A 27,625-nucleotide genomic window follows, 5' to 3' on the forward strand; every position below is an offset into this window, starting at 1 on the left:
CCTTCAATCTGAGTAAGTAACGTCGCCATTTCTTCGAAAGTGAGGGTGGAATTGCCGATAACCCTTTTCATGTGATACTTGATGGATTTCACGCCGGCCTCCCATATACCTCCGAAATTTGGAGCTGCAGGAGGGATATACTTCCATTTGATCCTCATATGGTCTAATTGAGCTGCAAACTCATCTGGGATTCTCGCTTGCCCTTGGCGCCACATGGCTATCAAGTCCTTCTTGGCTCCAATAAAATTTGTGCCATGATCGCTCCACATCTCTGCGCATCGTCCACGTCTAGCTACGAATCGTCTTAAAGCTGCTAGAAACGCCTCTGTGCTTAAACTGCTCACGAGCTCGATATGGAACGCTCTAGTCACCATGCATACAAAGAGAGATATGTACGCTTTGGTGGATTTTGCTCCACGGCCTTTGCTCATCCGCACGTTTATCGGTCCCGCAAAATCAACTCCGCTGATCAGGAAAGGCTTTGCAGGTTTTACTCTTATAGAAGGCAGATCTCCCATGAGCTGATTGCTGGTTTCTCCTCTTTGCCGGATACAAACGATGCAGGTGCGTACATATTTCTTTATTTTATTAGTCGTGTTGATTAACCAGTATTTTGATCTAAGGTACATCACCATTAGCTGGGGACCCCCATGAAGAGTGCTGCTGTGTGCTTCTGCCAGAAGAAGAGGTAACAGAGCATTGTCTTTCGTCAATATAATGGGGTGCTTCTGTTGGGCTTCTAAATCAGCATGGCGCAGTCGGCCGCCTACTCTCAACACACCCTTTGGATCTAAAAAGGGGGCGAGTGACAACAATCGACTTTTTCTTTTCAGCTGTCTCTTACTCTGTAAATCTTCAATTTCTTCTTGAAATTCTATTTCTTGGGATCGTCGCAAGCAAATGGTTAGTGCTTCATCTCTCTTCAGTCGTCAGGTAAGTTGGTAAGTGATCTTTATTTTCTCTCTTTCTTTTCAGGTTCAGCATCCATCTACGACAGTATGCGATTATCCTCACCAGTTTCCCAAGCGACGAGTATTTAGTTATCAAGGTAAGTATCAAATCTTCTTCAGTTTCTTTATTTGTTGTAACTAATGTTTTTATGTTTTTTCTACATTCTAAGTCTGTTTCAGGTACTTCGATTCCGGGCAGTTCTATGGCTGGCTCCTTGAGAAACGCCGGACCATCCCACCAGAGGGTATTCGTCAAGAGCTTTTTTGGCATCACTCCTCGCGATGCTGGGTCTGCTGGGTTGTGTTTAGTATTTACATAATACCATCCGTTTATTTCGTCCATTTTCTTTATTTCAGTTACTCTATTTTTTACAAAAGGAGTCCATCGACCTGGTTCACCTTTTATCCAGGCTAGCACAACTTGTGAATCTGACCAAGCAAAGACTTGGCGTCTGTCAATCTTTAATATGTTTATAACATGTTTCAGAAGTCTACACAGCAGAACAGCTGCGCACATCTCCAATCTAGGCATGGATATTACCGGTTTCAGAGGGGCAGTTTTCGTCTTAGCCGTAAGTAGCGATACTTGTACTTGCCCGTCTGTGTCAATAGCTCGAACGTATATTACAGCGGCGTAAGCACTGGACGAGGCATCAGCGAAGCCATGAATTTCAATCGAGCGTTTGTCTCCATTGGTAAATATCCAGCGATCAATCTTGACTTCTGTCAAAGCAGGAATCTCTTGTCTAAACTTGAGCCACTCTTTCTTCACGTCATCTTTGAGTTCTTCATCCCAATCAACCCCCAATCGCCATAATTTTTGCATGAATATTTTAGCGACGACTACTGCAGGGGCCAGCCAACCCATAGGATCAAATAATGAAGCTATATCTGCTAAAACATTCCTCTTCGTGACGGGTTGATCAGGTAAGTCTTTCAAGTTATTCGTTATTTGTAATGTATCTTCTTTAGTGTTCCAAATTATACCCAAAGTTTTAATACTGTCTCTTCCATCTACTTCTCTTTGGGACTTTGGTGATCTCTTCACAGGTTCAATCTCTTGCATGAATACTTCGCTATTTGAACTCCACTTTTGAAGTTCAAACCCACCCTTTTTGAGAATTGCGGTTATTTCTTTTTGATTTCTTTTAGCTTGCTCTTCTGTCTCGTGCCCCGATAGAACGTCGTCCATGTAGAAATCTTGTAGTATAATGCGCTGGGCTTCAGGATACTCTTGACCCTCATCTATCGCAACTTGGCGTAATGTTTTGATGGCCAAGTAGGGAGCGCAAGAGGTCCCGAAGGTGACGGTAAGTAGTTTATAATCTTCTATCGGTTTTTGAGCATCAGGCCTCCAAACGATTCTTTGATAATCCGTGTCTGCCTCATTAACTTCAATTTGTCGATACATTTTAATGATGTCAGCGACGTATGCAATTTTGTGTGTCCTCCATCGCAGCAGTATATCTCGTAAATCTTCTTGCAGGGTAGGACCTATGAGTAAGGCATCGTTTAGAGTAACCCCATTAGTTCCAGCACATGACGCATGAAACACGACTCTTACTCGGGTAGTTTCTTTGTCCTCCCTTATAACAGAGTGATGAGGGAGGTACACGCAATTCTCAGGTCTTTCTTCCTCTTCTACCTTCTTCATGTGTTTTAGATCTAGATACTCTTGTAAGACGTCGTTGTAATCCTTTTTCAACTTAGGATTTTTATCCAATCTTCTTTCTAGCGATATCCATCTCTTGACTGCTATCTCTCGCGAGTCACGTGGTAACACAGGTGGTTCTTCTCTAAATGGCAACCTGACCACGTAACGACCATCTTCTTTTCTTTTGTGGGTCTTCTCATAAACGTCTTCTGCCTTCTTCTCGTCTGAAGTTAGTGTATTATTTCCTTCTTCTATAGTCTCTAACTCCCAGAACTTCTTCAGCATGTTGTTAAGATCAACATTGAGATGCATGCTGACGATGTGTTTTGTGGCAGTGTGCTCTGTCCTCACATCTCCGCAAACTATCCACCCCAGGTGAGTATTTTGTGCTATAGGTGTTCCTGAGGGGCCTTTGATCACTCCAGGTTTAACAATTTCGCTCCAAATTTCGACTCCCAAAAGCAAGTCGATGTGACCTGGCGTGTGACATGTTGGATCTGCGAGGCTCAACTTCTCGACGTGTTTCCAGTTTTCTGTCTTCACTTTATGCTCCGGTATAATGCCGGTGATGTTGCGTACAACGTATGTAGTTGCTTTCATCTTCATCTTAATCTCGATTCTTGATGAGAACTCTATTTCTGTTACATATTTCAGTTTACTCTTCATCTCTTCAACTCCCGTAATTTGCCCACTGACTGAGGTACGTCGTAAACGAAGCTTTTGTGCGGCGTCCTCAGTTATAAAAGACTCTTGTGAGCACGGGTCTAACAGCGCTCTCATCAAGTGTTTTTCTCCGTTTTCAGCGTATACTTGCACTAATGCAGTTGGCATCAGTCGCGCGTGACTCCCAGTAGTGAGGTGAGATAGAATATTCTTTTTATTTTTATCTTCTTTTTCCTCCTTGGTATCTTCTTTATCTTCAGAAGTCGGCGCTGATGACTCCGGAACCGGCGCAGCGGACTGCGACTGCGGGCTCCCCGTGCTGTGTAGCAGAGAGTGGTGTTTTCTCCCACATCGGCGACAAGATGATCGATGTTTACAGAACTTCACTGAATGCCCCGGTACTAGGCAGTTAAAACAAAGTCGCCAGCCTTGCACATATTCCACTCTCTTCTCTACCTCCAGCTTTGTAAACTCCTTACAAGTGTATAATAGGTGGTCTTGATTGCAAAATATGCATTTCTGTTCACTTTTATTTACATGAAAACTTTTTTTATTTACAGGTGCACTCGACGACGGCGATTGTATCATCTCTAAGACACGAAATCTTTTTTCCAGGAACTTGTTTAACATGTTGAGTGTAGGTAAATCACTTATCTCTAGGGACCCGAGCTCGAGTTCCCATTCTTTATGTGATTCGGCGTCCAATTTATTTACAATTAAATGAATTACCAGTGTATCCCACGTGTCAACTTGTATATCTTGATTTTTCAATTTATTCATACATTCACTTGTGGTGTCTAATAAATCTCGTAACCCTTTCGATGTTCCCGTACTTAATTTTCGTTGATTCACTAATCGTGCCAAAATAGTGTTTACAATAATTCGTTTGTTGTTGTATCTTTTTAATAAAATATTCCATGCCATGTCGTAATTACTCTCGCTGATAGGTATATGCTTAAGTAATTGTTCGGCCTCACCTGATAAACAACTTTTCAAGTAATGCATTTTTTGCACTTTATTGAGTGTGGTTTTATTATGTATTAGCGACGTGTACATATCATGAAACGAAGTCCATTCGTGGTAACTGCCCGAGTACTGAGGAATATTTATTTTCGGCAGCCGGACTTCATCACTAACACTAGTGGCAGTTGAAGGGTTATGTGAACTCGACGTACTTTCTCCGCTTCGTGAATTTAACTTCAATAACAAATCCATCATATCTGACCGCAGCTCGATGTATTGTTCTTCAACTTCCGTAAAATAATCTTTGGTGAAATATTCATACTGTCCGCGATCATGTTTAGGTACCAATTTCAACATTTCCATATGATTGTTGTGAAACCGAGTCCAATATTCGGTCAACAATTCCATCCGTAACTGTACATAACCACTAGTTAGTCTTTGTTTTGGTGATTTCTTGTAATTTGCAATAGTTTTGGCTAACAACGCGTACACGTTTTCTTGTTCCTTTATATAGTCTTCCATAATGAATATATACACACACCAACGCTTGCATACACTTATCAAGTCTATTTACCACTTATTATACAGTTTTTCACTTTAATTTCTTCTTAAATCCATTAAAATTCGCCAAAACGTAAACAACATTTTAGGTTAAATTCGATGTCACACTAATATAGTTCTTATATCGGTTCAGTAAGGACCACTATTTGTACCGTTCGATGAGAGGTGTGGGAGAATTAAAAACGCACCGTTCATGCAGATAGGTAGTGCAAGACAATTTATTCAAGTAAACAACTATACATTATGATTTTTGAGACCCGTAACGCCATCTATCCGAAGTGATGAGTTTTAATTACATAAGATCGATAGGTTCACAATGTTTACATGCAAAATTAAGAGTATTAGGACAAGATAGTTAATATACGGTCGTGGTAGATGGCGTAAAGAACAAAACATACTAATTAACTTGAACAAACTAATTCTTTTTTTTAAAATAGAAATTAGTAAAGAAACGCGAAGTATCGTTTTAATATTTTAAAATTTTTCTTTCATTAGGCAATTTTATCGAATCCTTTACACGTTTTTCAGTTATAAGTATGTACAAAAATCGTAAAAGTAGCAATAAATTACCAAAATGAACAAAATCTACGTCTTAATTCCACATGTTTTCCGTCACAACACACCGAAACAAAAAGGGTCCAATTGACCATACGGGTGGCTGCACTGACGTGTTTGCTAAACAGGAAAACACCTCTTTCCGGCCTTGGCCAAACAAAACGTGGTCGAGCTTTATTGCCGGCCGTTCGGCATGTTAATGGAAAACGGTGAAGGCTACTGTATGAAGCTACAGTTTGTTCGAGAATCGTGTTGTTTGTGGCGATGTAACTAAAGAGAGAAAAAAAAAACATTCAGTCGAATTGAGAACATTCAATTTATTTATTTATTTAAGGTACAGTCGACTGGGGGCAATTGAGATGCACTTTTCGCTTTTGCCTTTTTTGTTTCTGTTAGTCGGTTAAAAATGGCACGTGCTAAATCTTTGTATTTATAATTATAAGGTTCAAATCCATAAAAAGCCCTTTCGGAGATAACACGTTTTGTCATCTTCAAAAAAAGTTACCTGCACACTGAGTTTAATAAATTTGAACCTTATTGCTATCATGATAGTTGCTTTTTAACTACACTGAGACAAATCTCGACACGTGCTGGGGGGAGCAATTGTAACTATTCCATTTTTTCCATTATTACTCGTACACTGATGTTGAGTTCTACATGGATCCACTGAACACGCCTACCATATACCTATAACCGGTGGACACTCTATTTAATAATTTAATAATGCAACCATTGTAAAGTATGGAAAAATGGACCAGTTACATCTGCCCCCAGTCGAGATTTGCCCCGCTGTACCTTATTATAATTCTCTTTCTTTCTCTATTTATTTATTTATTTTTTTAATATTACGTCGGTGGCAAAAGCAAGTCGGTCCGCCTGATGGAAAGCGGTCACCGTAACCTATGGACGCCTGCAACTCAAAGAGTGTCACATGCGCGTTGCCACTCCATTAGAAACTTGTACACTTCATTTTGCTGTGATAAGTATTTTCTATGAACTCTATGTAGGTACAGTCAACCAATTGGAACCCTAGGCCACTACACAACCATGTCAAAATGACAAGCAGTACGAGATTTCTTACAATCTGATTTATAACGTCACTGTGACATAGTTCTACAGTGGCCTAGGGTTCCAATTGGTTGACTGTACTATCAGTGCAAAAGTGCATGGCGAATATATCAATGAATTCATTCATAATTTATCTATGCTGCAATTTTGCACCTCACTGTACGCATTGTCCCCGCACATCTGGCGTCTCGCGAGCGTCGCGTCGGGCCAACTGTATGGAAAAAGACGCCGCGGCGTCAGGCTTTGCCCATACAGTTGACCCGACGCGACGTTCGCGAGACGCCAGATGTGGGACCCTTACGTCGTGTCTTGCGTGGGCGACGGTCGCGCGACCGTCGCCGTCGCGTCTCATACTTCCATATCGATAAGGTTTGATTTCGTATGCGTCGCATCGCCGTCGCGCGACCATCGCGCGACCGTCGCCCACGCAAGCCACGGCGTTACACAGTACAAATGCTTTCATTTCAGTGAGATATCATTGCATACTTTGATGTCTAAATTCTGTTTCCATTCTAAAGGAAATGAACCCAAAATTAACTGCTTTAAAACTGATAAAAGTAGGTGAATCTAGTAATAAAAATGATTTACCACCTGTGGAACTACTGGAAGCAGTGATAAACGCATTTTTTGCGTTGTAGTTTCCTCGCTATAGTGAGGGGAAAAGTTTTGTGTTACACTCTTACACTCGGGTGCAAATGTATTTTACTTCTCGTGTGTTAAAAAACTCGCAAGTTCAGGATTATATTCTCGAACCACTCGCTTCGCTCGTGGTTCAACTATAGAATCCTTTCACTTGCTCGTTTTTCAAATCCACACTCTGCGTTAAAATACAACGTTGCCCCCTTGTATAACAAATAACTATTCTAGATCCAAAAGTCAATGACACGCCCAATATGTGTCAATTTAAGTCAAACAGCTACCTACTCTATTTCGGGAACGTCTCAAAACTATTCTAAGTACGCAAGTCTCCCGACTATTGTCACAAAGAAGCCTGTCAAAGTTTTTCAGCGGTTACTTTTCAAAAGGCTTTTCTGGTACTAGTAAATTCGACTTTAAGTTTGTAAGCTACGTTTACTTTTGTACTACTGTCGAAGTTCTTTGGTAAGTTTCTTTGAATTTACGGCAAAGGCGATTCTTGCCAGTAAATTGACCGAGTCTGGATGACTGGTGACGTCAATGGACAGAGTTTTGACCCTCGCACATTGTTTAGGGTCAGCATTGTGAGTTGTTTGCACAATACGTACGGAAACTATTGGGAATAGTTTGGATTGAACTCGGGTTCGCTGGGAGCGATTGGTGTGACGTTTCATTCATCTGGCCTCATCCTATTTCAGTAAGGGTCGGTTAATGAACCCTAAAACTTAAATTCTTTGTTGATGAACAACTGATGTCTGCATTCTTTCAAATTACTTTTAAGTTAACAGAATAATAAAAAAACTAGGCTCGTTAAGTATATTGAAAATAATAGAATTATTTATGAAACTGAAAATAAAATGGCCCCTGTGGCTTAGTATAAGTTTTTACATTATCCGGTCCGATATCGGATGCAGAACCGATATCCCATATGTAATGTATGGCGCCATCTTGATTTTTTTTCTATTGAAATTCTTCCGACATCCGATATCGGTTCGGATAATGTAACGATGGGCGTAAGCATACTATAAATAAAGGACAAATATGTACAATTATCAAGCCTGGACAAAGAACATCAAAAGTCCATAAGAAACGTGCTGAAATACTAAGCAATACGCTAAGAGAAATGAAAAGAAATAAAGCATTTCATATCCATTATCCGACCAGTTGTTTCAAAAGCGATTGCAAAATCGCATCTCGGGCTGCATTCTCAATTTCCTTTATTGGTATTAGCCGGGGAGTGAGGAATTGTTTTCTGTTCACATTGCTGGATGAAGGCAGGAGAATGTTCGACTCGTGGTAGCCAGTGTAGAATATACGAAAATAATTGATGATGAAAAATTGTGACGAGTTTTTTGGATACCGCGTGATGAATTGTGAGTCTGATCTCATTTACAACTAGGGAACAAATCAAATTAGTTTATTAATAAAACCGGCCGCCGGCGGCGGGCGGGCGGTCGGTGTAGTGGTCAGGACGTTAGCTGCGTAAGCTGAAGACCCGGGTTCGATTCCTGGCTCGGCTACCAGTGAGCCTTGTTTTCTTTCGTGAATGAGTGTTATTTCAGCTGATCTCATATGTTTTAACCAAATCTCCTGTAAGGAAAGAGCATACGTTCTTATATCGTAATGTATGGTTATAAATCTCTGGGTTAGCAACCAAGAATACATGAGTTGAAATTGCTAAATTGAATGAGAGGCTCCTGGTTACCTATCAAAAAGTCGAAAATTGTAATGTCGATTATTAGTAGCCCGAAAACGCTTCCCATTTTATTAATTGGCCTACGTATTGTTTGCCCGAAAGTACTTTTCCCCTATTATTATTTTCCCGATTCTTATTTCGCTGTAATTTTGTTTCGCTTATGATTCGAATCAATACTTATTAAAATTCCTAAGAATCATTTGACAACTACTTTTTGTCGCGTAATGCTTTTATTCCGAAATATTATTTAACCGCTATATCAAAAGTTCGAAATTCGAATAAACACTTATTAAAATTCCTAAGTATCATTTGACAGCAATTTTGTATGGCGTATAGTTTTATAATTCGAAATATTATTAAGCCGCTATATCAAAAGTTCAATAAATCCTTAATTTTCTAACAAAAGTTTGTTCCCGACCCTCACGGTCGCAGTTCTTACTTGACCTATGAGTGCTTGCCATGAGAGTTTGTGGCAAAGGTTTATTTCTGTAGGGTCGCAGTTCTAACCTAACCTAACCCACTTTCTTACAAATGTTTGTTTCTGTGAGGGTCGCAGTTCTAACCTAACCTAACCCAGTTTTCTAGCACAATTTTGTTTCTGTAAGGTCGCAGTTCTAACCTAACCCAACCCACTTTTCTTACAAATGTTTGTTTCCGTGAGGGTCGCAGTTCTAACCTAACCTAACTCACTTTTTTTAGAAATGTTTGTTTCTGTGAGGGTCGCAGTTCTAACCTAACCTAACCCACTTTTCTAGAACAAGTTTGTTTCTGTATGGTCGCAGTTCTAACCTAACCTAACCCACTTTTCTTGCTAATGTTTGTTTTTGTGAGGGTCGCAGTTCTAACCTAACCTAACCCACTTCTCTAGTACAAGTTTGTTTCTGTATGGTCGCAGTTCTAACCTAACCTAACCCACTTTTCTTAGCAAGTTTGTTTCCGTGGGGGTCGCATTTCTAACCTAACCTATTTTTTAGTAATGTTAGAAAAATTATATTAGGAAACATGACATTTCGATGTCGCGTAGCATCGAATTTATGAAAAGGTGATTAACGAAACGGTTGTCAAATGATAAGATTGGCAACCGTTCTTCTGGTTATTGAGTTTTTATAAAATGATATTGGGGAAAATGACATTTCGATGTCACGTAGCATCGGATTTATGAAAAGGTGGTTAACAAATTGGTTGTCAAATGATAAAGTTGGCAACCGTTCTTCTGGTTATAGAGTTTCGGGAAAACGATAATGTGGCATAGCAAAATAGCGTCATTTTAAAAATATGGTAAACAATGTATTTGGATTATAAAAATTCTGTCAACCGTTTTCGGACAAGTGATAATCGGACAAAGGATTTTCGAAACATCGATAGGTTACCGAGGCTCCTTTACGAGTAAATAATTATACATTGGCTAAAGGAATCTTTGTTAGCATATTTAAATAAATATATCCACAGGTAAAACACAGTCACAGAACACCCCACTAGAAGCCAAATGCAAGCGATATTGTTCGAGACGCAAATCACCAATCCTTGCGGGGTGAGGCGGGCGCGCACGGTGCTGCCATTGGTCGTTTCAAATAATGGCGCGCCTTTATGATTAGCAGTAGGGATGGGAATGGGACATGTCTATTATAGACAATGGTACCGGTACCAGTACTGTGGTGAATTTGTTTTGCAACAAATTATAATATTATAATTAAATTATAATAAGGCCTAGTTACCCTTCGGGTTGGAAGGTCAGATGGCAGTCGCTTTCATAAAACTAGTGCCTACGCCAAATCTTGGTAGTAGTTTCCAAAGCGGACCCCTGGCTCCCATGAGCCGTGGCGAATGCCGATGCCGGGATAACGCAAGGAGGATGATGATTGTGATAGCATCTCAATAAAAATCATTCTAGTAACTAATAACTAAATTGTGCATTTTTACTTACGTTTACTTAGTTAAATTACCAACTAAATATTCTAAACTAATCAATTAACTAAATAACACTACAGGCTCTACAGATTCTAGATAATTATTCACTATTACAAATCTGCGTTCTTTTATATTTCATAAAATGGTAGCACATGGTACGAACGGCAGTACGAAGTTCCCGCAACAGACATAAACTAACATGGCCCCATGCCTAGTCGTTTACGTGAAAGGGATAGCATATCACATTGTTAACTCGGCAAAAAGGGATGGACGCGCCTCGGCGCCGCTCAGCACAACCATATTGACCAGTATAAATGAACTCCGCGGATAATAAACAATATTCAACAAAATAATTAATTTGACTTAACTGTGGAATGTTATTCCATCTTTTTTATATGTAGAAGTGTTAGAAGACTTGCCACACCACTTTATGCTGTAAGAGACCATTGTTTGCAACCAAATTTGATTATTTAAGATTTTTTCGCGAGCGGACACGGACACTGTTAGCGGGTCGTATACTTGGGCGCTACTGATCGGTGTCGCACGCGTTCAAACTTTTATAAACCTGATTTGTCGTATGCTTGGTGACCGCGAGTCGCCCTGTAAGGGCCGTCTTGTTGTATTGGTCTGTGAACACAGTCTGCAGCCTCTGGTGAAAAACATGGTTTCACATTAAGTACTAAAATATTTTTTTTTTCTTTGTCTTTCATCAATTAATGTGATCGTGACAAAATTCGGAAACAAGTAATAAATGTTTTTCTGTCTATGGGCGGCTTCTTCAATTAAACTGTTTTTGGGCATGTTTGAACGAAACTGTCGCCTTAAAAACCAAAAATATCGAAGAACGTAATTAATAATATCTTTAAAAACAACGGAGGTAAATCGACTATATTTCTATGAAGTAATCCACCTTGTTCGCCTCTTACTACTACGATCTTGAGTTCAACAGAATTTGAAGCAAGAATAAGACCCCATGTTCCGGACCGGCCGGAACGGTTGCAATATCCGGAGTCCGGACGATAAGCTCTATTGTTTTACCGAACAAAAGCCGGCGCGATTGGGTTCTCCGGGTCGATATAGGTACGTAGCTTTTGAATTTTAGGTGAATTTTCAATGACAAAAGAGAATAATTGAATTATTTCCAAAAGAATATTAGTGACAGAAAATGTTATTACATTCAAAAATATCCTTGAAACCTCAAAGTGAATTTGAACAAATAATGATTAAATGATGATGGCATGTGTATATTGCGCAGCATTTCTTTGTCGTAAAGTTTTCGAATGAATTTCTGACCAATACATACATACATACCTACTGCTTTCTTTACCTTAATTAATATAATATAACGTGAAACAAATTAAGTTATAATATGAGCAAAAAAAAAACAATAACTTACATATAACTTAAACTAAACAATTTAATATATGTACATGTGTATATTAATTCGTTTTTATAATACGAGTACATATATATATATATATAGTCCTCCACATCGATTTCGATGACGGCGACCTCAGCAGTCAAGATTTTTCCCTCTTGTGAGCTCTTATGTGGCTAGCCAGGCCAAACTTGCTCTTAAAAATTCGATCACACTCACGGCAGTACAGTTGACCAGCCGTGTTGTATGTATACACGTAGGAGGGCTTAGGTCTTTCCTTACGTAATTGGCGTTTTGTGTCTAAATAATGTCGTGAGGCGATTTTCCTCAAACAATTTGATGGATTCGAAGATGGTAGACCGCCAAGATGACCGGTTAACAATACGAGTACAGATGTAGTGCAAAAAGGGTTTCCTTCGGAAACGTTCGTATTTGTCATGCTAGTTCAGTCAATGTCAGTACATCTTGTAGGTACTGACACTGACTGAAATAGCATGACACGTTCGTACGTTTCCGTAACAATTCGAAGGCAAATCTTTTCGCACTACATCTGTACTTACTTACAGGTAGGTATAGGATGGAAGGAAGGACATCGGACATGGCGAAATATTTCAATTTCAATTTCAATTTATTTCTTCATAACGAAAGTTACATGTCAATACATATTTACAAAAATTACATTTACATCCATCTTAGTAGCTATAGGTATAACAATTTTATAACAATCATTAATTTGTTTTGAATACGCCTATCGTGTCTAGTTTCGATCCCTAACGACTGACCCCAGCATAATTAACCCCAAAAATAGACATTTTCCGAACTTCCGTAACAATAGACTAATCGTAGACACTTCGGACATTGTCCAGCAGGCAAATGTTCGTAGACACTTCGGACATTGCCCAGCAGGCAAATGTTCTATTTTTAGGCCACAGTCATGCTCAACACATTGGCGTGGGTGTATAAAGGCTATATTTAGACGTGTGAAGATTTCGGGGTTCTTGTATACTTCAGCGGATAAGTACGTACTTACTACTTACTTAGCGTCTTTTTTATTGGATATTGGACGGGAAACAAGGAAGCGCTGGTAGCCTAGCGGTAAGTACGTGCGACTTTCGTTCCGGAGGTCGCGGGTTCGAACTAGGGCTCTGGATATTCGTTACTACCCGCCGATCCGTGCGCCCGGCCCCTTAGCCCCGGCGGTGCTAAGCGTCCGAACTACCCGAACCCGCCGAAGTCCGTTCCCGTGTAGTGCCGTTCGCGCGTGTAGTGCCGAATCGGCGTTCGGGGCCGGACGGCCGGACGCACGGACTTCGGCACCGTTCGGGTATTGAACACACGAGGCGGCCGGCGGACCGATCGACTTATTGCCGTGCCGGTTTGTATTTAAAAAAATACTTAGGTGAAATTTAAAATTTATATTAATTTAGCGAACGAATACGAATTGGTTTTATACATACTCATTTTATTTTGATCAATAACGTGTTAACTATATTTTTTGTACTTGTTCCCGTTACGTTGTAGGCTACTCGTACAGATTAGATAATATGGAGTGATATTCAATACAAATATTACAAACGTATTCCTATTCCTATAGGTCCATTATTCGCCAGGCACACTAGTCTACTGTTTTTTTTTTTTCAATAAAGTTGCTTAAGACAATTGCGAAAAGTAGAGTTTAATGGACTTTATTTGTCTCTAGGTTAACTAATAAAAGTCTAAACAGGGTATTGATTTGTGTGAAAAATACTATATTAGTTCTATTACTTGATTGTTTTATAATGTTCATGGTGCCTTACTATAGGGACCATACCACCTATAGTATAGTTATATCTATGTCTCATAGTTGTAAAATAAATAAATAAATATTGGGGTCATTACACAGATCGACTTAGCCCCAAACTAAGCAAAGCTTGTACTATGGGTGCTAAGCGACGATATACATACTTAAATAGATAAATACGTAACTATGGAAACGGATTAAATTGCGTATCCTGAATTTACTATTCATCCCGACGTTTCGAACACTTTACAGCGTCCGTGGTCAACGGGTGACACTCAGTTTCCACAGTTTTATTTCATAAATATCTTTCAAATTAAGGAAATGTATTTGAACTGTCGAGTTATTAGTTTTTATCTAAGAAGTTAGTAGAATTAACGTCGCATGAGAAGACAAAGGTATAATAATAATGACTTGTGGGCGGCACAATAACCAATACCCGTGGTGATTTTTACTGATAATAATGACACTCAAACCTCACACTCGGCTTCCCTTTGACATGGACAAACCTTTTGTTTGAAAAGTTCTAGATGTAGCCGCGCTGTTTTACAAATACCTAGATAAGAATGGTATTTTTTTTGTTATTTTGGAGGGAACCACTTTGAAGTGAATATGTATCCATAGTCCTGGTTCTTAACTTGAGCTAGTCGGATAGGGTGTGACAAAAAGCATGAGATTTGACATGTATATAGATAACTTACAAACACTTAACAGAAAAAAATAAAAGTACGCAGACGCCGAAATGTCAATGTTTCCCCTCTTTTCCCTCATTATATCATTATCTTCAGTTTTTTTTATATTGTCATGAAAACCGTGAAAGCTATAATCACGATATTTAGGAAAAGTATATTCTCCATAAAAAATTTCTACAATACTGTCTTTTAAGGTATGCTATATACCTTTATACCTTTAACTCATCATTTTTAAATTATGCTTAAGTCCCCCGCATAATAATTGTGTTTAACTACTAGTGGGATGAGTAGGGGTAGCACTACCGACTGTTAGTAATATACTTAAAATGGAAATATTGTAGAGAATTTCATGGTACTTCTCCTAGACATATTTCTGGTAAGTACCTACTCGTAATATTTACTTATCAAAACCTTTAATAGTTTTCGTGATAATTTTAAAACGCTAAAAATGGGATATAATAGTGGAGGGAAGAGATTGACTCCTCGGCGTGTTTCTACTTCTATTTATTCTTCTGAACGTCAAAGCTATGTGCACACCAAGTTTCATGCTTTCTGACATCATAATAATTTAGGCCACTGAAAACGCGTGCCCTATATAATAATACCTAAAATGTAAAACATGGAAAAAAATCGAGTAATTAAAATTTGTCCCCATTCACAATTGCTCCGCTGTCCCTTTCTCGTTTTAGTTATTAAGGTTTTATCATTTTTGGTTCTTTAAACTGATTTTCATATTCGCTTGAACCAAGAACGCGAACGATCATCAAGCATCACTATACGTCGAGAACGGATCGGACCCGCGGGTTTTTAGAGTCCGTCGATCCGGACGCACGGACTACACGGGTACCCGGACCTTAATTACACGGTCCCTAATTACCCGTTCCAAACGGGCCAGAAATCCGGATTCGTGTAACACGGGAACGGATACCCGGCAACGGGTACACGAAACACGGACGCGACCGGGAGCCCTAGTTCGAACCCCGGCTCGCACCAATGAGTTTTTCGGAATTTATGTGCGAAATGTCATTTTATATTTGCTAGTCGCTTTTCGGTGAAGGAAAACATCGTGAGGAAACCGGACTAATTCCAATAAGGTCTAGTTTACCCTTCGGGTTGGAAGGTCAGATGGCAGTCGCTTTCGTAAAAACTAGTGCCTACGCCAAATCTTGGGATTAGTTGTCAAAGCGGACCCCAGGCTCCCATGAGCTGTGGCAAATGCCGGGATAACGCATGGAGGATGATGATTGGACGGGAAACAAGGTTTTGTTGGGGAAAAGCCGAAGTGGCTTCAATATACATAAATATGAATATTGTCACCCGCGGTCGTTGCAAGTCGCCCCTTAGATAGAGAGACGACATCTGCCAACTAGCTGGCGATAACTGGATGCGGATGGCAATGGACCGACAAGCGTGGAGGAATGGAGAGGAGGCCTATGTCCGCAGACGGGCGCTTTAAAGGCTGCTATAGATAGATAAATAGATATATATTGTGTCATTTAGGGTCCCCCCACATATAGCGTCAGGCTTTGCCATACAGTTGGCCCGAAGCGACGCTACACTGAGAGAAAATACAACTAGTTTTCATGTTCGTTCAACAAGTTTTTTGGTTAAAACTAGCGCCTACGATGCATCTTTGGTTCAAAAAGTTACTTGTCATTTGAATCAATATATTTGAATCAACATAGTCGATTTTATAAAAACAAGCTGACTCATAAACATTTAAGTTTTAAACATACGTTTAAAACTGATTCAAAAGATAAACCGCAAAAATAAGTCGAACTTGTTAAACAAAATAAATTTCTCAGTGTTGTCGGAACGAAAGATTGGGGCCTGTGTATCGCCCAAAAAAAGCTGAGCATAGTCCACTCTTCTAGTACGCCATATGAATACCACAGCGCTGGTAATGATGCATGCCTTGTATCTTCTTATTAAAGCCTAGATATGACAAATTTGCGCGTCGCGTTGTGGTAAATTTGCACGACAAGTAGTCGTACGTATACAGGGCACAGAATATCCTCATCTGATGTTTTTTTTTTGCTCAGGTCCTAATCTTTTAAACATGAACTTTTGTAATATATATGGTAGTTACGGCTACCTCTCGTCTTTAGGCCTATTGTCCCCTATTTATTATAAATATGATCATAGGTCTGTATGCCTCCCTTTTTCTCAAATGCGAAGAAAGAGGAAGGCATGTTGCCTATGATCATATTTCTATGACAAACATATGATAGTGGACTATCGGCCTTAGGGCAAGTGCCAAAGGACCATTGTCATCGACAGACGTCAACGAAATGTTTTGGTTACTAACTTTGATTGAATGAAAAAATGTCTTACAAACGTATTGTTCTATTTTGGCTTTGATACACAAAGTTACTGAACCATGTAATCTCAATTTGCATAACAATGTATTTACACTCCGTTTTAATTTAAGTGGAGCCTTTATAAACCGAATAAAATACCTCCTCATTTATTTTATTGTTTTCGTGAACAAATGAAAATCACTCCAATATTCCAAAGGTTAAACAAATAAAAATATAAAAACAGATGTTATCAGGATCCTTACGAGGTCAAAAATATCAGCTTATTTTTAACAAACAACAACAAAACAATTTAATTTAATAAACAGCATTTTCGATTTAGATTTTGTCTCTTTTTAACCCTCGACGCAAAAACGACGGGGTGTTATAAGTTTGACGTGTCTATCTGTCTGTCTGTGTGTGTCTGTCTGTCTGTGCCATCGTAGCTCCCGAACGGATGAACCGATTTAGATTTAGTTTTTTTTTGTTTGAAAGCTGAGTTAGTCGGGAGTGTTCTTAGCCATGTTTCATGAAAATCGGTCCACTATGTCGGAGGTTATTTCAAAATTTTAATTTTGTGGTTAGGTTATGTAATATGTTACAACAGCGACATACATAAGATATTGACAACTCGCGTGACAGAGTGGCAGCCGATAGAGATAGATATCTACTAGCGCTTCGTTTCGTGAGCGTTTCGTGAGCGATTGTGCCATTCGGCTAGCCACCCTGGTCACTGCATCTGTAATCATATCGACATGTCCAATATGTTAGCGACGACCGTTGGAACTAATTTGACTCCATACATTTTTAACCCCCGACGCAAAAACGACGGGGTGTTATAAGTTTGACGTGTATGTCTATCTGTCTGTTTGTCTGTCTGTCTGTGTGTGTGTGTGTCTGTCTGTGGCATCGTAGCTCCCGAACGGATGAACCGATTTAGATTTAGTTTTTTTTTGTTTGAAATCTGAGTTAGTCGGGAGCGTTCTTAGCCATGTTTCATGAAAATCGGTCCACTATGTCGCGGTCGCGGTTTTTATTTTAATTTTAATTTTGTGGTTAGGTTATACATCTGAAAGGCTGCAAAGTGTAGCGAATAATGTCTGTTGAAGTTATCGTGAAATAAAAGTACGGAAAAGGATTACTCACGTATAATGAATTTACAATCCATCCCGACGTTTCGAACATTTTACAGCGTTCATGGTCAACGGGTGACAAGAAAATTAATTACAATGTGCAAAAACTTCCCACATACACAGTATGTTTATGTCTAATGTTGCGATACCAATGACATTGTCAATGGTATATTTCTAACGAAAATCTTCTTAAATATCGATTGAAATCCACAAACTTATCGCGCCGCCCGTATACACAGACCCGCACAAATGAGGCCCAAAGGTCAAAGTGATTTGGAACTTTAATGGACAGGCGCAGGATCCAAATGAAAACAGTTAGTGATTTAGCCCAACGAGGGTATCGAAGTTCGGGATTGGCATTGGGACGAATGTTGTTTGGTAAAGAGCCATTTACACGGTACGAGTTTTTCGTTAGAAAAATACATCATTAAATAGATTAAACGCCAGTTGAATTAACCAGAATTAACAAACACACCAAGGTCACGAAGGTCAGAAGTCCATGGAAATTTCCATACAAAACATTTTGCGAACGCTAAACTCGGTGACAGATGGTTTGGTACAATAACCGACCCTAAGTACCTACACATATGATAATTTTGACGACCGGTATATATAATATACCTGCCGGGGAAGCCGACAGTCCGTGTTCAAACCCTAGTAAGGGCATTTATTTGTGTGACTGATGAGCACAGATATCTTCTCGAGACTGAGGCGTAGGGGTAGAGCCGGCGTAGCTTTATTTATTTGACGTTCAATAAGCGCATTGTAATATGTCCATTTGAAAAATTAATTATTTTTACCTTTACTAATTAATAGCATAAAACATGGGAAATATATTGATTAGTTGAAATTGTCCCAGTGCACCTTAAATGTTACGAAATTGTCTATGTTTCAACCGTTTTTTTACATATTTTTAAATCAAAGAAAAAATGGAAAAATTCACACCTCCGAACTCGCTCCGGACTCGAACCTGCGACCTTGGCCTTGCCGGAGCCATCGCGCTTCCAACTGCGCCACGGAGGCCTGCTGGATGTGTGCGAATTTATCCATGCCTTCCCTCAATTCTCAACCGCCTTAGGGTGGCGTTATAGCAAACGTTTTTTTATTTTTTCTGTCCAAGTAATGAAATTATTTAAAATGCCTTTGGAAAATGTAAAAGTTAAAGTAAATTGCGTGGGTGGTAAAAGTCACTAAGAAATAACTGTCTGCGCTCATTTGGGGTATAAACAATAAATTCTCCGCAAATTTTATTTGGGTCACGAGGCAAGTAAAGAAAACAGTATGTTAACTGTTTCATCGCCAAAAATGTTTACTGACGAACGCGACTAGATCTAAATAGGCTTCTTTCCTTTTCGTCAGCTTCTTTTTAGGTAATAACTGTCTAAACCAATGGTCTGCAAAGTACGGCAATTATTTGATTTAGCATCACACTTTGTCAAATATTTTACATAACAGCTAAATTAATTAAGGATTTTAATAGATATGTTTATAAACAGCGCAACCAAAATACCTACGCTTTGAAAGTATAATCTCCAAGACTAAAAACAAATGCAAATGTAGTAGTAGACGTACAGTGAGCTGCAAAATTGCATGGAGAAAATATGAATGAATTCATTGATTTGCGGAGAATTTATTGTTTATGCGGAAACTCCCCAGTTCTCCGAGCCCTCAGGGATATTAACGCGTTCCTGACATCAGCTCCTGATTGCGATGTGTTTGATAGTAGATGGGTGAATGTGTGTCGTGATTGTTTGAGATACTGTGAGACGATGGATGAATGAAAATAAAATACTGTGACTGTTCATCGCATTTTTTGACATGTATTGTATAAAGCCTTTTTTTTTTACATAATATCTACCGTTTGTTTTTATTTCCTTTTTTTTCCAATTGTATACTGTGTATTTGCATGAATTAATCATAATTAATACTGTAATTATTGTCACTGAGCATGTTTAAATTTGCCAGCGCTTTGGTGCAAACTGTAATGCTGTGTAAATTGTATGTTATATTAATAAATAATAAATAATCTTAATAAATAATTGATAAATTCGCCATGCACTTTTGCAGCTGATAGTAAACGTACAGTGTACAAACAATTTTATAAAACAGAAATGAAAAAAACATACGCAAAGCACTGATACCTAATTGTGTTTTCATCACACCCCCACAGTAAATGTGGTGGAGCGGGAGCTTATAGAAAAATCGTTTCTCTCTAGGCAGTTATGAAATTTGCTCCGTCAACTCGTCGCGATTTAACTTATTATCGTTAGCAATATTAAAATTCCGCTCAAAACTATACATTTATAAATATTATTTCTGGTGAAACCCGATAAGTTGAGAAAACTGGTTTTTGAAATTCGAACTATGTGCAATTTCCACAATGTTGTTATTTCAAGTCCGACAAATTATGTCGATTTATCGGGTTTCACCAGTAAACCCTCGATATTTATGTTCACTTAGTCGTCATTGACCGTTATCTATAAAGTCAAAAAACTGCCTGAAATTCATAGTTTGTGTCGACGTAGGCGAAATGAAGAACATTTACGAACTTACCGCCAACGCGTAAAAGCTGTGTTCTTGTAATTTACATCACTCGCGAGGCAAATGCTCAGTCCGAAGCCAGTATAAGGTGTATTGGTGCAATTTAGACTGGCGGGCAATTGAAATTGTCTCGGCGCATCTTACATGTAAGTAGGTACCTACTTTTAGAGTACGCATTTTAAAGGATTGATTAGGCTAGATATCAAACGATCAACGATATCATAAATGAAAGGAAAAGCGACTAATTCCACCAATGCGACCTCGCCCCCTATGATTAAGCTATCGCCGGCCGCCGAGTTCAAATGGTCACGTTTTCTGATCTGTCTGCCTCTTTTGCACTCATGGGATGTTCATATACATGACAACTTCTCTTTTCAGATAAATGATTTGATGTCAGGCCGTTGTTTTCGCACTATTTACACTATACTATTATGTTAGCGTTAAGAATCGTACGGCTGTAACGCCGTGGCTTGCGTGGGCGACGGTCGCGCGACGATCGCGCGATCGTCGCCCACGCAAGACACGGCGTAAAACCGTAATGCATAAAGTTACGTTACGCCTGTTACCCTGGACACGGTGGCAATCGAGCGGTTTGAATATTTATGTATTCATCCACCCAACAAGGTTGTATCTTATTTCTAACGTTGTAACATAATATACATTAAACTGTTTCACAGAGATACAATTCGTGCAATAAAGACAAAATAAGAAATGGAAGCATTAGGCAACAACGACACAACACTAGTGTAATTCACTGCTGATATAAATGCCGGAATATATGGAGTGAGAAAAAAATGATAGTTTCAATTAGGCGCGGTTAGCTAGATGTATATTGACCGGGATAATCAAGATATACTTACCTCCCTATTTATTACGTCACTAAAGTTATCAAGCCGATAAAGTTCGTTTGTCTCTTTCCGACGTATGGGTGTGATAGAAAGGGACAAACGAACTTTATCGGCTAGATAGCTTTAGAGAACGTTTATGAATAAGTTTTACCTGAGACCACGATGCATGTAGGCAACGAGTAACTGCTCGGACGATCGATTTATCAATCGGGTGAATTTAGTTAAGTCTTGATTTTTTTTAGTGATACCTAAATACATAATTTAATACGACACTAATCTTTCATCTAGAATTTATTTCATTAACATTACATACATTTTTACAACGGCTTCCTTTATGTCTTGGTTTCGCTGGCTCCCCTGAAAGTCTTATTCATATTTCATATCTAAAAAAAAACTATATTTCAGGTTTCAGAGTGAACCGACACGCGCATACTCGCTCGCAGATACTCCCCATAACTTTGTAGCTTATTGTTAGTGTATCTTATAAATAACAAGTTAGGAAAGCTTGTCAAAATGTTTTCTAGGAAATAACTTATGTCTGACAATTTAATTCAAGGACACGGAACAGTATTAACCAATGTTATTTCCGAACAATTCTGTTCTAAAAATAGTACCGCAATTTATAATTTTCGCCCATCGATAATATCAGGCCATCAATTATATCGCGAAAGTGAAATTTCATAATGGAAACTGGTTAAAAGGCACCTTTAACTTATTTCTAATTTATAACTGTCTGAATTATTTCTAAAGAGTTAAGTAGAAAATTGAGGGAAAGTTAAAATAGGTACCGTGGGTTCTTACAGTAGTTTTCGAATTTTCTACTGAACAAATAGTAGGCAGAGAATATTCATCGTATTTTAAGACCATTTTATTTTGAGTTTTGAATGATTCACGGTTATTTTCATTTTAATATCGACCGGGATATGGACCGTGATTACCTTTTTGATTTTTGTTTTCCGTGATCACGATGCATAACGGCGGCGAGTTTGACATAAATCAGAAAGGTAATCGAGCATTTTCAGAATTTGGGTAGCGTAAGTTGTTAACGCCGCGGCTTGCGTGGGCGACGGTCGCGCGATGGTCGCGCGACGGCGATGCGACGCATACGAAATCAAACCTTATGGTCCAAGAGCTGGCAGGATTTTGGAGTAGGTCCTTGAGGCAACCTGGAAAGGTGCTCAGATGCTTCTCTGATCATAGCCAACATCAGGTCTGCAAGTCTGGCAGCTGGGGAGCGGGGCTTTATCGAGCTATGAATTTTTGAAGATTTAATTTTTTGAGGCCCAAAAAAGGTGTTTGAGGCAACCTGGAATTATTAAAAAGTGAAAATAGAGTTCCTCAGAAGTCGCATAGTATTTATGCCAGATCATTTGGCCGGGTCCTTCACCGTGCCAGAACGGTACAAAGAGGTAAAAAAAAAATTCCAAAAAAGGTTCTTGAGGCAGTCTGTCATTTTTACCAGTGAAAGATGAGGGTCTAAATAGCCATGGAAAAATAATGCCATGACATGAGGTGGGGTCCGTACCCTGCCATTCGATCTTGAAAGTCAATTTTTTAGTTTTTCGTAAATAACTCGTAAACGGTGGCCCGCAGCAAAAAAATATGTTAAACAGAAAATATCTACATAAAATTTCCTACAAGAAAGGTTATGTACGTTTTTTCGATAGGATCAATATATAAATGGATAATTTAGTAAGAAAGTTTTTTTTAATCGATTACATGCTCCGTTTTTCGTCAATACCTCGTAAACGGTGGCCCACAGCAAAAAATTATGTTAAACAGAAAATATCTACATAAAATTTTCTATAAGAAAGGTTATATAAGTTTTTTCGCTAGGGTCAATTTTTTAGTTGGAAAGTATTTTTAAATAGATATTTGGGCCGTTTTTTGTTGATAACTCAAAAACGGTAACTCACAGCCAAAAATAATATTAGACAGAATTAATCTACAAAAAATTTCCTACAAGAAAGGTTCTATAAGATTTTTCGCTAGGATCAATATTTTAGTTGGAAAGTATTTTTAAATAGATTTCATGGGCAGTTTTTTGTTGATAACTCGAAATCGGTGGATCACAGCCAAAAATAATGTTATACAGAATTAATCTACATAATATTTCCCACAAGAAAGGTTCTATTATATTTTTCGCTAGAATCAATATTTTAGTTAGAAAGTATTTTTAAATAGATTACATGGGCCGTTCTTTGTTAATAACTCGAAATCGGTGGCTCACAGCCAAAACTAATGTTACACAGAATTTATCTACATAATATTTCCTACACGAAAGGTTCTATAACATTTTTCGCTAGAATCAATATTTTAGTTGGAAATTATTTTTAAATAGATTTCATGGGCCGTTTTTTGTTAATAACTTGAAATCGGTGGCTCACAGCCAAAACTAATGTTACACAGAATTAATCTTCATAATATTTCCTACAAGAAAGGTTATGTACGTTTTTTCGATAGGATCAATATATAAATGAATAATTTAGTAAGAAAGATTTTTTTTATCGATTACATGCTCCGTTTTTCGTCAATACCTCGTAAACGGTAGCCCACAGCAAAAAATTATGTTAAACAGAAAATATCTACATAAAATTTCCTATAAGAAAGGTTATATAAGATCAATTTTTTAGTTGGAAAGTATTTTTAAATAGATATTTGGGCCGTTTTTTGTTGATAACTCAAAAACGGTGGCTCACAGCCGAAAATAATGTTAGACAGAATTAATCTACATAATATTTTCGACAAGAAAGGTACTATAATATTTTTCGCTAGGATCAATATTTTAGTTGGAAAGTATTTTTAAATAGATTTCATGGGCCGTTTTTTGTAAATACCTCGTAAACGGTGGCCCACAGCTAAATAAAATGTTCACGAGAAAAATTCTACATAAGATTTCCTACAAGAAAGGTTCTATACGTTTTTTCGCTAGAATCAATATTTTAGTTGGAAAGTATTTTTAAATAAATTACATGGGCCGCTTTTTGCTGATAACTCAAAAACGGTGGCTCACAGCCAAAAATAATGTTATACAGAATTAATCTACATAATATTTCCTACAAGAAAGGTTCTATAAGATTTTTAGCTAGGAGCAATATTATAGGTGGAAATTATTTTTAAATAGATTTCATGGGCCGTGTTTGTAAATACCTCGTAAACGGTGGCCCACAGCTAAATAAAATCTCCACGAGAAAAAATCTACACAAAATTTCCTATAAGAAAAGGTTACTGCAGTTATAGGTTACTACAGTTTAAATCCACATCCACATCACTTTTGTCTGAACTCATTTTGAAATTTGAAAAGCATAGGTATTTGATAAATCCGAGCAAATATAGGTATAATTTTTTAAATTTCCGCGCTTTAACTTTTTTTGAAATCTTCTTCATCTTTTCCGTACATGTTGTATAGGGTAACACTAACAAAAGAGGAAAGTAACAAAAATGTATGGAAATTCTGGGACACTTTTTGTCTCCCAGTGAGATTGAAAGTACTCGTGATTCTGAGTACAGTTGACCTAAAATTTCCTAAAACAATCAAAATTTTTTGTTGTCAAAAAAAAAGAAATGCTCGCGTAAGGTCTGCAATGTACAGTCAACTACAAAGAGATGTGTCCATGATAGTCTTACAAAAGTAAATTTTCATTTGCATTAATAAATTACCCTTGGTTCGTGACATTTCTAGTAGCCATCAAACCTTACATTATCATCGACTCGTTTAATATGCAGCAATGATGTATCCCACTACGTTTCCTCTTAATTTACACATACAAACCTTTTTTATTACCTGTCTCTGTGTATTGACAAATAAAGGTAAACTCCTAATGTTAAAAAGAAATGTATCCAATATATTTAAATTCAGAACAGAATCCAAACAAATGATCTTCAAATTTGAATACAAAAATTTCTTCTTTACGTAGTTTGTTAAGAGACAACAGGAGCGAAAATCCTAAAATTTTTTTAAGTATAAAAAGACATATTTTAAAATATTATCTTATTTATTTATTTATTTATTTATTATTCAAATAAGTTACACAGCATAACAGTAAAACCAAAGCACTGTGAAACTAAAAAATAAAAACAATAGGTATAGCACATAAAACAGTAAACATCAGACAAAAAAAAAACAATATTCTATTTAGGCGACGACGTAACAGCGTGGCTCCGTTGCGTCGTCTGACACGGCGTAGGGTTCGGCAGGTTGCCCCGGAACCGCCGAAACACCACGCCCTTCGGCCAGAAGTCTGCACTCGCGATGGTGTCCTGCAGCGGCCGCGGCACTCGCAACACAAACGAACTGAAGTGCACGTAGTGGCGCGACTGTAGCTGGAACACTCTCAGCGTGTAGCCAGTCTTCTGGCGAACGTACTCCACCACCTCATCAGCCCCGGCGGAGTAGTGCAAGCGCGACACGTAGAGCGCCCTACTCGGCGTAGAAATCCGTAGACCTGAATTCACTGGTTCCGCATTGCCACACATAGTCTTACGAGGCGCCCTGCGCGCCTTGCTCTTCTTTTGCACCAATGTGAATCCCTCCTCATCCACATTCGTGCGGGCAGACTTTTCCACAATAGGAGCCCGTGATACCTTTACAGGTGTATTTACCCGGTTCGTTGCGACGGACTCACCGACAACGTCAGCATATGCACGCTGACGCGAGTTCGTTGGGACATGTGGCGGCCGGACGCGCGGGGGGTGCGCGGGCGGCGGATCGGCGCGTGCGACACATTTTACTGCGCCGGCAACAGGCAAACAAACCGACTTGTCAGCAGGTCGATTATCAGACTTGAAATTTGAAGCCGCTGTCTGAGTTGGGGCAATTCGCAAACATTTTATTTCTTCACGTAACTCAGAAATAGTAATTAGGCTAGCTTCAAACTTCGTATTCATTTCGGCTAAACTTGTTCTTAGGGCCACGATTTCCTTAAACAAGCATCTGACGTCGACGTTGTCCGGATTGTACGACGAAATGTTGGAGATATCCGTCGCCACAAACTCCGGAATCCGGTCGTTGAAGTCTTTGAGGATCTTCATTATGTCCTCCAGGCTCTTCTTCCCAGTTTCGTCTCCTCTTCGGTGAGGTACATAGGTGCCGGCTATTCCAAGGAACTCACACAACACTTTCTTCGCTACACAGATGTCTTCCACGGTGAACTTCGACGCGCGCGAAGACATCTGAACAGCAGTCGCCGCATCCATCGCTCCTTCCCGCAGCAGTTTATTTTTCTCTTGCAGAAAAGCGAGGAACTCGTTTACGATGGGTTGACCCTGTTTAGAATCTGCCATCGTGTTAATTTGCCGGCAGCGGCAGAGCCGCGCGATTTCGCAATTTATAATTAAATTAAATAAACTAGCTTATGATATGTTATTTTAGGAACATTATCAGTTTTTTTAATAATATAGTAGTATAGTTTCTTTATAGTTTTGAATGAAAAATGTTACATTTTGCAAAAAACGCTCTTCTTTAGGAATAAGGCCTCTTAACTTAACCTTGGTTGATTCCGTTTCGCGCTACTTAGATAGAGGGATGCAGGTGGACGTGCTGTACTTTGATTTCAAAAAGCCTTTGATCGCGTAGATAACGACGTACTCTTAAGCAAATTATGCAGCATTGGTTTCTCGCCAAAACTGCTTTGCCTTTTTGCTAGTTATCTACGTGACGTGATAGACGGAAATATGTGCAGCACGGATGCTTTGTGTCGAGTGCCTACCCCACCCGTTCCGGGGTCAGTCAGGGCTCTATTCTGGGTCCTCTGCTCTTTGGTGTTATGGTCAATGATCTGGCCTTGGTGCCTAAGCATGCGCAATGCCTACTCTATGCTGGCGACTTGAAACTAATTTACAGGGTCTAGGAAGATTCTGACTTACAATCTTTACAAAGTGATATTGATCGGGTTTATGCGACTCGGCGACTCGGTATACATGGCGATCTGTTTCGCTGGATAAAATCCTATGTAGAAAATAGGACTCAGGCTGTTGTTTTGTCTGGATATACATCACAATACAAATCTATAACTTCTGGGGTACCATAGGGCTCTCAGTTGGGCCCCTTACTATTTATGTTATATATAAACGATATCACAGAGTATATACAATATTCAAACATATTACTGTATGCTGATGATAGTAAATTTTTTAGAGTAATCAAAAATGTTTCTGACTGTGACCTATTGCAACAGGATTTACTAAATTTTGAAAGGTATTGCTTGGACAATAATTTATTTTTAAATAATGATAAATGTAATATAATTAGTTTCTCAAGAAAAAAGAACAATATTGAGTATCGTAATACACTTTGTGATAAAATG

At 38.7% G+C, this 27,625-nt stretch overlaps 2 protein-coding genes across 2 annotated transcripts in view; both read right to left on the minus strand.

The window, feature by feature from the left end:
* The window catches only part of LOC125237502, a 234,480-nt gene that overhangs the window by 85,234 nt on the left and 121,621 nt on the right, over positions 1-27,625 (minus strand). The window lies entirely within an intron of this gene.
* LOC125237318 lies at positions 635-26,603 on the minus strand. The gene is made up of 3 exons (XM_048144308.1): positions 26,197-26,603; positions 1,492-3,586; positions 635-673 (listed from the first exon to the last, which is right to left on the minus strand). Exons 1-3 carry the CDS (start codon positions 26,601-26,603, stop codon positions 635-637), a joined length of 2,541 nt encoding a protein of 846 aa, XP_048000265.1.

Source organism: Leguminivora glycinivorella, chromosome 21 (assembly GCF_023078275.1).
Source record: "Leguminivora glycinivorella isolate SPB_JAAS2020 chromosome 21, LegGlyc_1.1, whole genome shotgun sequence".
Classification (NCBI taxonomy): Eukaryota; Metazoa; Arthropoda; class Insecta; order Lepidoptera; family Tortricidae; genus Leguminivora; species Leguminivora glycinivorella.